Here is a 15,274-nt window from a genome sequence, read left to right as displayed (position 1 = left end):
GACTAAGAAAACGATTAAAAACTAAATATTAGGAGATCATTTCAGGTGCGAAACCTTTCATATAAACTAACTTTATAAATATCCGTCATTTTAAAGCTGTTGAGATCATTGGAACACTTTTGTCCAGCAATTTTCTCAAATGTCAGGGTGGCACAACTGCAGACATGGCAGGCTCGTTTATTATGAATGAACAAAATAATAACAGTAAATATGATCTCTCTCAAATACTGGTAAAAAGTGCTGATGTCAAGTGTGGGTAGGTTCGGACACTTTCAATGTCAGGTGGTACAACTATTTGGTTGTACCACCTGACATAAAAACATGAAAAAATGTTATTTAACAACTGAAACTTGTTTGAACACATTGATTGACTCATTGAAAAATTTAAAATTTGAGCTTTATTTATTAATGACCCAAATATACATGAAGGTAGCATTTGAATGCATTACAGTAATGACAATCTGGAGAGAAAATGGCCTGAAAATGATTTCAAGAAATCATAACGGCCCATTTTTATTGTTGAAAATATAATTAATCTAAACCTGATACCTGAGGGGTAAAAGAAAACAGGAAGTTGCTGCAGGATAGCTCAGGTTTACACCAGACCACCTTTTATACACACGGTCGCTCCAGACCACCCGCTACAGACGTTTGTGAATGACTGCGTCTCAAACACACACACACACACACACACACACACACACACACACACACACACACACACACACACACACACACACACACACACACACACACACACACACACACACACACACACACACAAAAGACGTGGCACTTACAGCTCCTTGAGGGCGGTGAGGTGATCAAAGAGGCTCCAATCCACAGAGGGAATGTGGTTTCTGGACAGATCTCTGCAACAGAAGCCAGAAAGAGACGCTTAGAGACTTACACACACACACTCAAAACTCCAGCTGAATGCGGCAGAAACCTGCTCATGAGGGAAGACTGAGCCAATTCAAACACTCACAAAGCGTGTGTGTGTGTTCTTCCGTGGGACACAAAAGGAGACGTTCAGACGAATGTTCATGCTGCTCTTTTAAAGTGTCACAAACTCCACAATGGACCACAAAAGCGTGTAATGTGACATTACAAGTCTCTTGAAGTCATGCAGATGGATTTGTGAGAGGAACAGACTGAAATTGAATATTTTTCCAATTGCCATAGCTCTGAAATCTCTCATTTGTGGTACTTTAATGGCCCTGTGGGACCATGCCAATGCAAATCACTGCTCTTTTGTGCAGAACATGAAGAACAGAAGAACATGACGACAGTAAATGACGACAGAAACTACTTTTTTGGGTAAACCAAGAACACTATAAAAAAAAAAAATGTTGGTTTAACTTAAAAAAGTAAGTAACCTGATTGACTTAAAATTTTGAGTTTATTGAAATTATAAATTTGAGTTGATACAATGAAGGAAATTGGTTTAATAAATAGAAACTCAAGTTATTATTGTATCTGAATAACATAAAAAAAATGTGATAAATCATAAAAATAGCACAACTTGGCATGTTTCACTGCGTCATCATAAATAAAACACACACAATTACCCAATATGCTTATACATTTTTTCATAATATTTCAATAAAGGTTGTCGATTCTCAATTTTTTCGATTTCTTTTTATTTCAATAACCTCAAAATGCTAAGGCAACTAACTTTTTTATTTTATTTGTATTTTTTATTAACAGTGCAAGTCTCTTCTGCTCATCAAGAAGGCCTTTACTCCAAAATGCAGTAAAACCGTAATATTGTGAAATAATATTACAGTTCAAAAGAACTGTTTACCATCTGAATATATTTAAAAATGCAGTTTATTCCTCACATTCACATTTCATCACCCATGATGCAAAGAGCAAACAATCAGTGCAATGGACCTATTATAATCAGTCTGCCTGATTACCACACTAATCAACAAAACCAATAATGTAACCTGTGTCAGTAGACACGAGTGTGTGTGTGTGTGTGTGTGTGTGTGTGTGTGTGTGTGTGTGTGTGTGTGTGTGTGTATGAACTCTGTTCCCAGGAGGAAACATCTGTCCATTCCAGACAGACTGTGTAAGAGAGGAGGAGTTTTCCTCAACTGTTGAGAAGCCTCTGCTAAAGTCATTATTGTGTCAGATCCTCACTAACAGGAGGAGCTCTTACTCATCCTCACGTTACATAACACGACGTGTGAGCGAGCGCAACTATGGCAACAAATCTGAACGTTACCAGCGCATAAAGTTTGAAAAGTGTTGCATTGTGCTCTCCTGTCACTGAGTGTTGTGTAAGGGTCTCAGAAAGTTTATTTAAGCAACTGGAACGATAACTTCAGTCGCGAGACGACGGCCAGGTAACAGTTGAGACATCAGAGGAAAACTTCTGCCTTAAAGGGATAGTTCACCCAAAAATGAAAATGAAACCATCATGTATTCACCCTCAAGCCATCCTATAGGTGTATATGACTTTCTTCATTCAGACAAACGCAATCAGAGTTATATTTTTAAAAAAATAAAAATCCTGGCTCTTCCAAGATTTATAATGGCAGTGAATGGGGGTTGAGATTTTCAAGCCCAAAAAAGCGCATCCCATCATCACAGAAGTACTCATAAAAGACTATAAATATAGAAATACGTTGCACTCCTATTACTTATGGATGGGCGAAACTGCAACGCACAATATGGGGGAATATACATCCTGCTTTTAAGAAAAACGACCGAAACGCTGGATGGTAAAGTAATTGGTCCATTGCAGCTGCCGTTAGAAGCTCCGGTTCCCATGGAAACATGAGACTCGCGCTTAGGATTGTATATACGCCTTGGCTGGTTGATCCTTAAAAAAATAAGCTTTTTAAATGCTATTTGAGCATAAGAAACAACATTTATGGGAGAGGTCATGTCATATTTTGATGCAGATTTACAATTTAATTGTGAGTTCGGCAAGCAGTTGAGATTTTACAGGATTCCCCTATTTTAAATAGATAGGTCTTGGTGTTGGATCCCCGAAATAGCTGCCCTGAATTGCAAATAAGGCCGCCGAGTGAACAGACTGTGCTTGAAAGGGACTTTGGCTCGACTCTCTGGTGAATGCGTGTATGGCCTTTCGAGGAACAGTGATTCTAGTTTATAAAGTTTTAGATGTGGATACTTCAGAAGGCATTTATTAACCCACTGGAGTCGTTAGTTTAATTTTGTGCTGTTGTGATACTGTTTTCAACAGGAAAAAGACAGAGCAAGACATTGATGAATAGTTTTACATTATCGCACTTTAGGCCCCGCCCACTGGGGCTCAGTCGCTTAAAGGGTTAGTTCACCCAAAAATGAAACTGATGTCATTAACTCCTCACCCTAATGTCGCTCCACACCCGTAAGACCGCCGTTCATCTTCAGACACAGTTTAAGATATTTTATATTTAGTCCGACAGCATATCTAAGTGTATGCACACTATACTGTCCATGTCCAGAAAGGGAATAAAAACATCACAGTGATTCGATCCGATCTTCGAGATTTAGATAAGTGTTTTTGAAGATGTTTTTCCAGCTGTTACCTGAATTACAGGACTGTAGTTATGCAACATATTGATCCTATTATAGACATTCAACTGCAAATGAATGGAGTATTGATGGTTGTAAAGAACAATCCCCCTTCCAGAGTGCTCTAGTCAGCGAACGCGCTGTGGAGAGGGCGTGTGCTGTCATGACAAGGCAGCCATTACAACTTCCTTGGCAGTAAGCGCGCGCTGCAGTGAGAACGGCTGTGACGTAAGCCGCGTTCTCGACATATTCAGTCCCATCTACGCTAGTATTCTCTCCCTGCGTCCCAATTCGCATACTATCCATCCTAAATAGTATTCGAAAATAGAATTAGTATGTCCCAAATCGTAGTATGTTGAAAAGAGTATTCCAAAGATTCCCGGATGGTTTACTATTTCCGGTCCGAATTCACAGTATGGATCGATGGGCACTCTAACGGCTGATATTGCCCACAACCCACTGCGAGTTGGACGAGGATTCGATTAGAACTACAAACGCGGATAAAAAGCGTTAAAAAACTACAAACATGGCTGATGTGCGAGTTCGACGGTTAAGTAGAGAAGTTTAGATAAAGGGGTTTGAGTGACCAACTATCAATATTTAACCTGACAAAAATATATTTATTCAGTGTTGTCACATTATATTTCACCCGCAGCAGCATTGAGAACTTTTGAAATGACACGTTTGGCCATTAACTTTTAAATGCATCATTATATTTAAACTGTAAATACATGAGGAGAGTCTCTGCATTAAAGACCCACACGTGGCAGATCAACGAGCGGCTACATTTCTCTCCGATACGGTAGGAGATTAATCTGAATGTGAAGGATTTGAACTGTGACGAATCTGACGATGATTGACAGGGCAGATAAACGGTGACGGGATGCACGTAACTAAGCGACAGAGTCCGTTAAAGATGGCGAAGTAGTATGTCCCGAAGCTTGCATACTTTTCTGCTACACACTCAAAAGTATATACTTTTTCTTCACAAAAAGAGTACATACTTTTAGGACGTAGTATAAGTAGGCGAATTGGGACGCAGCATCTGTCTGCCGCGTTTCTGGAGTTTTCAAAGCTGCCATGTTCTTTGTTTTAATGTCCTTCCACCTCGCGCGCATGCGTGAATTCAATGACGCGGCAAAGTAAAATTCACGGGGAAAATGTAGGCCTATTAATAAATCGATCCTCTGAGTTACGGATCGATCTTTAGAAATTAATATGAAAATCGATTCAGAATTGGTGATTTTTTCAACACAGCCCCATATGTGACATCAGTTAGTTCATCAGAATCTCTTGAAGCATCAAAAATACATTTTGGTCCAAAAATAACAAAAACTACGACTTTATTCAGCATTGGCTTCTCTTCCGCGTTTGTGTTCAAACCTCAAATAAAGATTAGAACGGTTATGAATTAGCGGATTGCGGTTGTCACGTGATTTCAGCAGTTTGGCACACAATCTGAATCATGAATCAATCCGCTGATTCATAACCGTTCTAATCTTTATTTGAGGATTGAAAACAAACCCAGAAGAGAAGCCAATGCTGAATAAAGTCGTAGTTTTTGTTATTTTTGGACCCAAATGTATTTCTGTTGCTTCAAGAGACTCTGATTAACCCACTGATGTCTCATATGGACTACTCTGATGATGTTTTTATTCCCTTTCTGGGCATGGACAGTATAGTGTGCATACACTTGCATACGCTCTCGGACAGGCCTGTCGCGATAGTCAATAAATCAATTAATCAATTAATCGCACGTTAAAAAAAAAAGAGCTCAATAATGTTTCCGGCCGCGATAATTTCCATTTGCATGCTTGTTTGTTTTTCTCATCTCTCTCGCTGACTGTGCGCGCGCCTCGTCCGTTTGGGGAGGTTTAACCAATGGTTTATGGTTTCGCATGAACTCACGCTTCTTTGGTTGCGGAGCCACACGCAAAGTGTTACAAAATTTGACGTGTAAACCGCCAAGCCAAATGGGGTCTCGCGCACTCCGTAATTTTTGCCTCGCGCTCGTGCGGAGAGCTGCACTGAAGTTGGCAGTTTGATAAATGCAAGGTAATTCTTCAGTTACATCTTTATGTGTGAAAAAGGCACATCATTTCTGTAGAGATAGCAATACACAATATCCTTTTTTGCTATCAATGTCTTTTCTCTTTCTGTATCAAAATCTCATCTAGCTTTCCTCAGAGATGGTCAAGTTCAGTTTGTGCATGATTACATGATATATATATATATATTTTTTTTTTTTTATATATATATAATTTAATATATAAACATATATATATATTATATATAATATATTTTTACTCCCTTTTTTTTTTTCAAATGTTTTTTTTTTTTTTACTGTATCCTAAAGTGTGGATAATTAAGCTATATATCATATGCAGAAGTAATTTTTTTTGGAGTGTTAACCATTAAAAAAAAACACAACAACAACAAGAACCTTCCAGAACTGAAAACCATGACCCTAAAACCGTGATACGAACCGAACCGTGGCTTTTGTGAACCATGCCGCCCCTAATATGCTCCTGAAACACAATCATCCGTTGCAGTTTTCATCCATTTTATTTATTGGATATGGTATTATTGTGGATTTTAAAAATGTCTTTTGTTATCAGTGTAAAATAGTCTTTAGAAATAAGTTAATTGATCTTTGAAAAGGTATAACTGCATTATTATGCCAGGATCAGTATTTTAGATGAAAATGGTCTGAAGAACGACAATATTATCGTTGCTCGCAATAATTTCATGGCCGATTTATCATACAACAAAATTTGTTATCGTGACAGGCCTACTCTCAGACTAAATATAAAACATCTTAAACTGTGTGTGAAGATGAACGGAGGTCTTACGGGTGAGGAACGACATCATTAATGACATACATTTCATTTTTGGGTGAACTAACCCTTTAACGGCTGACATATGGCTACACTGGAAGCGAGCGCCGCGTCAAAAGCAAATCAAAGCCATTATAACGGCTGCTGGATTGAAAGGTCACGTATTAAACTATGGAAATGAGAACGCTAAACAGTTACAGTTGAGCAGGACGCCACTTTGGAGATTTCTCTCTTGAGTTGTATGTTGTTCCTTCACTTATTTATACGGGTTATTGACTGCAGTTGTGAAGCGGATGATTTGCACACAAGCTTCAGTGTTTCTGATTGAACGGTGGGACGGCTGCGCTCCAATATGAAGTAGCTCTCACGCGTGCGTCACATTTTCCATGCAGCATTTGAAAGACTTGATTTAACGTCCAGATTCACTTCAACAGACAAGAACGGATTGTGGTTGTGCTGTTTTTCTGCTGGACGGAGAGGCGGGAACGCTGACTGCACACTTACTTCATAACTACAGCTGGAAGAAACGCCAGAAAGCAAAAGACAAACCCAAACGTATCATGCTACTCCCATGTTTGTTAGGAAATATACCCGGGTATCCTTTCACTATATGAATGCTCTGGTAATCCCTCCATCACGGATCAAAGCGCATGTACAGGGCAAGCAATGAAGGAAATAACACTGACATATAACGTATAACAATGATTTATTCATTAGGGTTCAAATTAATACTAAAACAAGAAAATTATAATAAATAAATAGTTAAACTATTAAATTGAATTTATATTCTTGTTTATATATGCATATGTATATATATACATATATACATACATACATACATACATACATATATATATATATATATATAGTACAGGCCAAAAGTTTGGACACATTACTATTTGTAATGTTTTTGAAAGAAGTTTCTTCGGCTCATCAAACCTGCATTTATTTGATCAAAAATACAGAAACATTTTTTAATATTGTGATATATTATTACAATTTTAAATATTTGGTTTTCAATGTATTATACTTTAAATGATCATTTATTTCTGTTATTAAAGCTGAATTTTCCAGATCATTCCTCCAGTCTTCAGTGATCACGATCCTTCAGAAATCATTCTCAGATGAGGAGTCATTATGAGTGTTGGAAACTGTTCTGCTGACGTATATATATGAAGAATAAAAGGTTCAAAGGAACTGCACTTATTCAAAATAAAAACATTTTAAAATAATATAAACCTCCTTTACTATCAATTTAACACATCCTTGCTGAATAAAAATAATTGATTTATTTCAAAAAAAGAAAAAAAAAATGACTGACCCCAAATGACTGACCAGTAGTGTATATTGCTGTTACAAAAGATTTCTATTTTTAAAACATTTTTTTACTTTTTATTCATCAAAGTATTATAAAAATAGTATCTCAGGTTATGAATATATACGGCAGCAGAACTGCTTCCAACACTCATAATGACTCCTCATATGAGAATGATTTCTGAAGGATCGTGATCACTGAAGACTGGAGGAATGATCCGGAAAATTCAGCTTTAATCACAGAAATAAATGATCATTTAAAGTATAATACATTGAAAACCAAATATTTTAAATTGTAATAATATATCACAATATTACAATATTTTTTCTGTATTTTTGATCAAATAAATGCAGGCTTGATGAAACTTCTTTCAAAAACATTACAAATAGTAATGTGTCCAAACTTTTGGCCTGTACTATATATATATATAATAAAACAATAATAATTTATTGTTGTTTATTGCTAATGTTTGTTTTACTTGTAAAATTGTAATATACTTGGTAAATACCAACAACAACAAAAACATTAAAGGTGCACTATGCAACTTTCCGTCCAGTGGAGGGCGCCTATTCTAAACAAAGGCGTAGTTTGATGACCCCAGGTGTGAGCGCAGCATCTTGGGACATGTGGTCTTCACCTCAGAGCCGGTGGACAATAGGACTCGGGCAGAAATCATGTTGATGGATGCGGTTATTAACGTTACTGCAGTGAAGCAGAGCAGGACCGAGTGTTGAGGAGCTGAGCACGGCCGCTGGAGCGATTGTTACACACACACACGGCTCGCGAGTACCGGGACTTTTATTATGACGGGACCGGACATATTCGCCGGCGGGCGCACTATTTTCGCGTTTCTGGTTATGAGGTAAACCAGCTCTGTTTATCATATTAGATACATTTAAGTGTGTTTAAAATGATGTTTGACGTTACTCCGTGCGTTCACTTGTTCACACTGCTAAGAGTAAAGCGCTCCTGCAGAATAAAACCGAGGGTAACGCAGATATGACTCGATTGACAGGCGACTCCCTCAAACGCTGTGCTGAAACGTCCCGGTCCTTAGATAAAATATCAATTTTCTAACAATTTACAAATAGTTGGAAACATTTGGGATATTGTAAGAACTCAACTGAACAAAATATATAACACTGGCCTAGTGGTGTTTGGATATTTTACTGCAAAAATACTACATAGTCCACCTTTAATTAAAAATAGTTATGTAAAATGTGGAAAATTATTTGTCTTGCCAATAAATGTCAAAGACCAAAAAATCTTAATAGAATTGATTTGTCCAAGATTTACAAAATAAATCATAAACTCAAACCCTGAATGTAATCTTCAGTTCAAACATTCCGTCTCATTCCGAAGAGTTCCTGTGACTGATCACATCAGCCACTGGAAGATCCAACTATGACATCACGCTTCTAAAAATAGAATTCTAATGATGTCACAGAGAAGACACTCATGCATTATGACTCAGGGCCAGCATGAGGGTGGAAATGGGGTATTATGACCAATCCATATTCACAATAACATGAGCTATTCATTACAGAGCCAAAATAAAGTTAGCAGAACTGCAGCGTGCGAACAGATGCAAGGACTCGCGCAGCTCCAGTTACCTCCTCCTCCGTAACATAAAGCGCCAGTGTGCGGCCTGAACATATCCATATAAATCTGACCTCTTTGGTTTATATTAGCAGAATTATATTATATTGGGCTCCTGTGTGCAGCTCCGCGCCAGAGCTCGGGCCCCTCGGCGGAGCTGCGCGAGGGAGTCTGTGTGCCACATATGGTTCTGTTTTACTCTACCAGGCACACTGACTTCACCTTATAAGGGCAGAAGGGCCGTCTGGTGCCACTTCTACTAGTAGAGAGAGAGAGAGGGAGTGAAACAGACAGAAAGAAAGATGGCAAAACAGCCCAGAGAGTCTGTTTCACTCCACAGCTGGCCAGATTCATGTCAGACTGGAATATGACACTAAAGTTCTTCCTGTAACACAGTTTGTTGACTAGACATATACACAAGTTAGGTTCAAGAGAGAAGACATGTAGAGCGCAGTATATACATACGGTACACAAATTAGACAAAATGATCAAGTTTTCAAATGCATTGGGTTCACATTACCTACCAAGTGACAAGTTTATGTGCAAAACAAAGAAATCTGTCAATTCATGGCAAACTTCTGGTTTGCGTGCCAAAACTGCACATTGTGCACAGTATACAGAAATATGAGCAATATGGTAATATTTAATATTGAGCGGTAATATTTAATATTAATATTGAGCAGTATGGTAATATTTAATATATATTAAGCGGTTTTGAAAATATATATACATATACACAGTATATACATGCAAATATTTCTTACATTTTGCATGTGTGTGTATTCAAATACACACACATTATGTAAAACACAAACTTTTATTTTGGTTGTGATTAATCGTTTGACAGCCCTAAGTATCTAAAAATAGTGAAAAGGATATGCAACAATAAACATTTAAAACCAAAGTATGCTTCAATGAATCCATTTTTGTTTACAATGTCTTAACCTTTGCAAATCCAACCGAATAGCGAGTGTTGTCAAATCGATTAATCGCATCCTAAATAAAAGTTTGTGTTTATATACATGTGTTCAATATATATAATATATATATATATTTAAATATATACATGCATGTGTGTATTTATCAAGCGTCACCTCCCGCGATCTCTTGAAGCCAATACGGAAGTGATTTTAACTGTAATTCCTCAACTGGCCACTAGAGCGGCTCCAGAAGGAGCAGAATCTCGTTGAGCCCCATGTTAAAATTCTCAACTTTACAGCTGAAAAAAACATGTTTACAGCCTGAGGCAAATTGTGTTTTTGGTCTATATGACTAATATTGATGAACTGTGAAGGGGGTGCATTTTTTTATAGCTCATTCGTTTACGTTATATAAAGCCTTAAAGTTCTGTATAATTAAGGGCGTGGTTACAGGTGGATAGCCATTTATCCGCTGTCTATAGTCATTGCGTCACCTAAGCTCCGCCCATGTCCCGCCTTTTTGCCCATTTTCTGTTATCCGGGAGTGACATGTGATGACTCGCTCACAAGATGGCGACGGCCATCTCGACTCTATTTTACGCTTCAGAACGGCTTATCCGAATCCTATGGGTGACGTCACGGACACTACATCCATATTTTTTTTACAGTCTATGGTATTTATGGATGTGAATAATCATGATTCATTTATTGGCAAAACTATAATAATTAAAAACTATGCTAACATACTACATCATTAAAGGGATAGTTCACCCTAAAATGAAAATGTGATGTTTATCTGCTGACCCCCAGGGCATCCAACATGTAGGCGTGTTTGTTTCTTCAGTAGAACACAAATGAAGATTTTTAACTCAACCGTTGCTGTGTGTCGGTCATATAATGCATGTGAATGGGTAACAACTTTATGAGAGCAAAACAAACAAACAAAAAAACATGCTTAGGCAACGCGCACAAAAACCCTGCTGCTCCTGACGACACACTGATGTCTTAAGACACCAACCGATCGGTTTCTGTGAGAAACACAACTTTTTTACCTCATATCCCGACAAGTCTCATCTAGTGTTCCCGTCCGTTCCGTCTGATGAGGTCAAACTGGCGCAATCATAGACATATATTATGTAGATGCCTCATTCGGCCGATCCGCGCAGGCATTAAGGAGGAATCTATATATATATATTTCTATGATAGCGCCAGCTTGACCTCACCAGACGGAAGTAATGACAGACTTCATTTGTGTTCTGCTGAAGAAACAAACACACCTACATGTTGGATGCCCTGGGGTGAGCAGATAAACATCACATTTTCACTTTTGAGTGAATTATCCCTTTAAAAAACGTTCTGATTCATGCATCACACTGGAAATAATAGAAGATCAAGTTTTGCACAATGCATTTGTGGGATATATTGCACATCGTTGGCGATGAAACTGTGCATATAAATGACATAATCATACACTGTGTGTTCGTCGGCCAGAGGAGAACTGAGCCTGGTTTCTCCAAAGCTTTTTTTTCTCCATTCTGGCCTGAATGAGTTTTGTTTCCTTGCCACCGTTGCCTCTGGCTTTTGGCTTGCTCAGTTGGGGACACCTAAACTTCAACTATATTACCCGATCTGCCCGCATTGACACCTTATGATAATTAAAATGAGCTGATAACATCACCGTTTTCACAGCCGAATCAAATTCTGTTGCATTATCCTCCTGTTCGACACCGTGAAGCTGCTTTGAAAATATCGGCATTGTAAAAGCGCTGTATAAACTTGGCTTGTGCACACTATAACTTAGATAAAAGGACTGGAACCGTCGACTGAGGCGATGAGGATGACAACACTGACCATCATCACCATCAACATTGAGCAGAGGAGAGCCGTAATCGCCACACTAACACAGCCAAGCCACAATTGGCTGTAACCACAGTTACACACTAACCCGCTAAACAGCAGGCTGTCTGTTGTGGCTGTGTCGGGGAAAAAGGGAAGGGTGGGAGGAGGGGGAAGAAAAAGGAAAGAATTTTATGGCGCGCTCCGTTTTGTTTATGTTCGAAATTTCAGGAGGAGGGGCTGAACAATTCTCGCCAGCACTCGTGTGTGTGTCTTATTTATTTGAGGGAGTGTGTGTATAAATAAGAGCCAAAATGTACATGTGTTTGTGTAAATATTGAGTCTAAGTGAGTGTGCTTATGCGCACACGTGTGTGTTTGGTCCTGATAAGTACCAGATTGGTACGGTAACATCTCCAGGGCTTTTGGTGAACAATCGCCTACTGTGAGCAGCTCGGATCTGGCTGTGTTCCTCGGCTGGGCTCTCTGGATCCGTCTGACCCGCGCAGAGCTGCCTCATTCTGGGCTCACATGTGGCAGAGCGGGCCCCTATCCTCCTGGAAGCCCGTCCCAGGAGGCTGATTAACGGGGTACTTTCCAATTGCCGGGAAAAGAGGAGGGGAGGAGGAGAGAGAAGCTCCGGTCCAACACTAAGTGAACTGCAGTGCTCTCTAGTACCATAGGCAGCTGCCTTCTGAGGGGGCGTTCACACAGCACACATTTCAAATAATGGATCAGAATGCCGTTGAGACATTTTTTTCACTGTTTTAGTGTGTTACATATGGGGCCCTATCTTGCACCCAGCCCAATTGACTTTGTACACCGACGCATGTGTCATTCCTATTTTGCACCCGCGCAAAGCACGCTTTTCCCTCCACAGAAGCACGCCGCTAAACTAGTGAATGAACTTGCGCTCCCTGGGCGGTTCAGCGCAAAAAAGGAGGCGTGTTCCCGCGCAAACAATCCCTGGTGCTGTTTTGCTGTTCCATTAAACACTTGCGCCACTGACCAGAAAAAACCCAGTCTAAAGTCAGAGGTGCGCTGCGCGTTGTTCATTCTGCTATTTTAAGGGCGCATGCTTGACCATAATGTATAGAGTGCACAACGCGCATACACTTTGCTCATGTAATCTACACAGATGCAACAGTTATTTTTGCAAATCATAAATTGTTACACTAAAAAAATATTAACACGAGATGACGGAAATCATTGTGGTGTGCCACGAAGATGTGAAAAAATAGGCATAAATCTAGCTTACAAATTATTCAGGGTAATTGTAGTAATTAAGGATCAGACCTGTTTGCCCAATAGTGGCAAGACATATATGAATATAAGGACATCTGACAAATGGGTTTGTCCGTCAAGAACCAGGAGAAAAAATCTGTTTGAGCCTGTTTAACCGACGCCTGTTTAACCGACGCTATTTTGGGTGGGTTTCCCCCATCCCCATACAACACAACTTCTCTGTCTTTCTGCTCTTACAAGAACATCAGTCTCCTCGGCTGTGAACCGCTCCTGGCGTGCGCCTGGTAAATCCGCCATAATAATAGCGACCCATAATGGACCTTGCGCACCTGCTTTTAAAGGGAATGTTGGATGACGCTCTGATTGGTTTATTCACGTTACGCCCAAACCACACCTATGAATAATGAAGCTACTTCAGACTAGTGTTGTCAAAAATATCGATATTTCGATATATATCGATACTGGAATATCTGAAACGATACGATTCTCAGTTTTTACAGTATCGATATTAGCTGCGCTCTCCTCTCCGACCGTCAGCGAGCTGACACACACACCGGCATATTCTCACTCAGCCCGGTTAACCTCTGAGCACGGCGAACGCGCGTTCTGCTGAACTTTTTCCTCATGACAGTGTGTTAGTGTTAGTGTGTGATCGGTCTGAATTTCGCGCGGGATTGCACATAAATTAATTCTAGCCTACTAATGCCCGCAGATTTCGTGCTCCACATCTGAAGCGCACACACACATAGCCTACCCTAATAAAGCCGCCTCTGACATGATACAAGTGCAAACATTTGCTTCCTTTTCCAGCATATTATTGGTCAAATACACTCAAAGAATTATCAGTGCACATCTGGAAGAGTATTAACGTAAACACAGTCGCAAACAGTTCAGGAAGAACGAGTAACAGGAACAGTGTGGATCCATGCGTCTGTTAGTCTTAAAGGGACCGCAGTCATTTGTTATTCAACCTACAAAAAGACAAACGATCAACTGCTCTTGACTGATCAACTTGTGGAACTTTAATAGTTTCATCTGTATGCTATTGAATTTTTTACAAAGAACATTATCCAATGTTGTTTTAAATGTAATTACTATGCATTTTTTAAATTCAGTTTCTTATCTGAATGTTAGACCTACCTGAAAAAATAAAGCAGTCTTTTTAATTTTTATCTTCTATTCTATTGCATTTATTTGTGCTATTGTTTGTAATCTGTTTATTTGTTCTTATTTTATTACTGTTTACTCATCTTTTTAAATTCAATTTACCATTCGAAATCAAGCTTTCTTGTGCTGTGTGTAAGCTACTGCAACACAATTACCCTATTGTAAAAAATACATTGAGATGGCAAAATTTTTTGAGATAATTTTAATAGTAATTGATCAATTGATCAATAATTGTTCAAATCAAAATGATGCCCAACCCTAAGGAACATGCTGGCCACATGAATTTTTAGTAAAAAATAACAATGAATAATAAGTTCTGTTGTCATATTAAGCATCTTATCTTATTTATTTATTAATTTTTTTACTGTGGTATCGATTTAGTATCGATATATCGATATTTTAGTCTGATATCGTATCGAAGTCATAATTTTGGTATCGTGACAACACTACTTCAGACCAACCCATTTTAGATTTGCGCCGGGCGCAAGAGCCATTTATCCCGCCGGGAAGATAGCAACAGCGCCGAGACCCGCCCACAAAGTTACTTGTGTTTCGTGCTTTGACACTTGTGTTTCAGATCGTTAAAATAGGGCCCATGGTGTCATTCACGAGTTCACACTTACATAGAGTGAAGATTATGCGTATTAATTTGGCGTGCTGCCTGGGGAGGGCTCCGGGCTCGGAAATTTTGCTCGGACGTATATGCGAGTGAAACAGCTTCTCGAACAAGAAATAACATTTCAGAGCTCAGTTACATTAAAAAAAAATCTCATTGTTTTTACGGTAATGTGCAGTGTTGGGGGAACGCATTACTAAAGTAAA

At 39.0% G+C, this 15,274-nt stretch overlaps 1 protein-coding gene across 1 annotated transcript in view; it reads right to left on the bottom strand.

Annotated features, from left to right (window-relative positions):
- The window catches only part of pkd1a (polycystic kidney disease 1a), a 139,218-nt gene that overhangs the window by 110,538 nt on the left and 13,406 nt on the right, over positions 1 to 15,274 (bottom strand). Inside the window, exon 2 of the mRNA XM_067440787.1 lies at positions 801 to 872. Within this exon, the coding sequence (XP_067296888.1) occupies positions 801 to 872 (72 nt within the window). The remainder of the gene's footprint in view (positions 1 to 800; positions 873 to 15,274) is intronic.

This window comes from Pseudorasbora parva, chromosome 4 (genome assembly GCF_024679245.1).
Source record: "Pseudorasbora parva isolate DD20220531a chromosome 4, ASM2467924v1, whole genome shotgun sequence".
NCBI lineage: Eukaryota > Metazoa > Chordata > Actinopteri > Cypriniformes > Gobionidae > Pseudorasbora > Pseudorasbora parva.
This window is presented reverse-complemented; position numbering and strand designations above follow the sequence as displayed.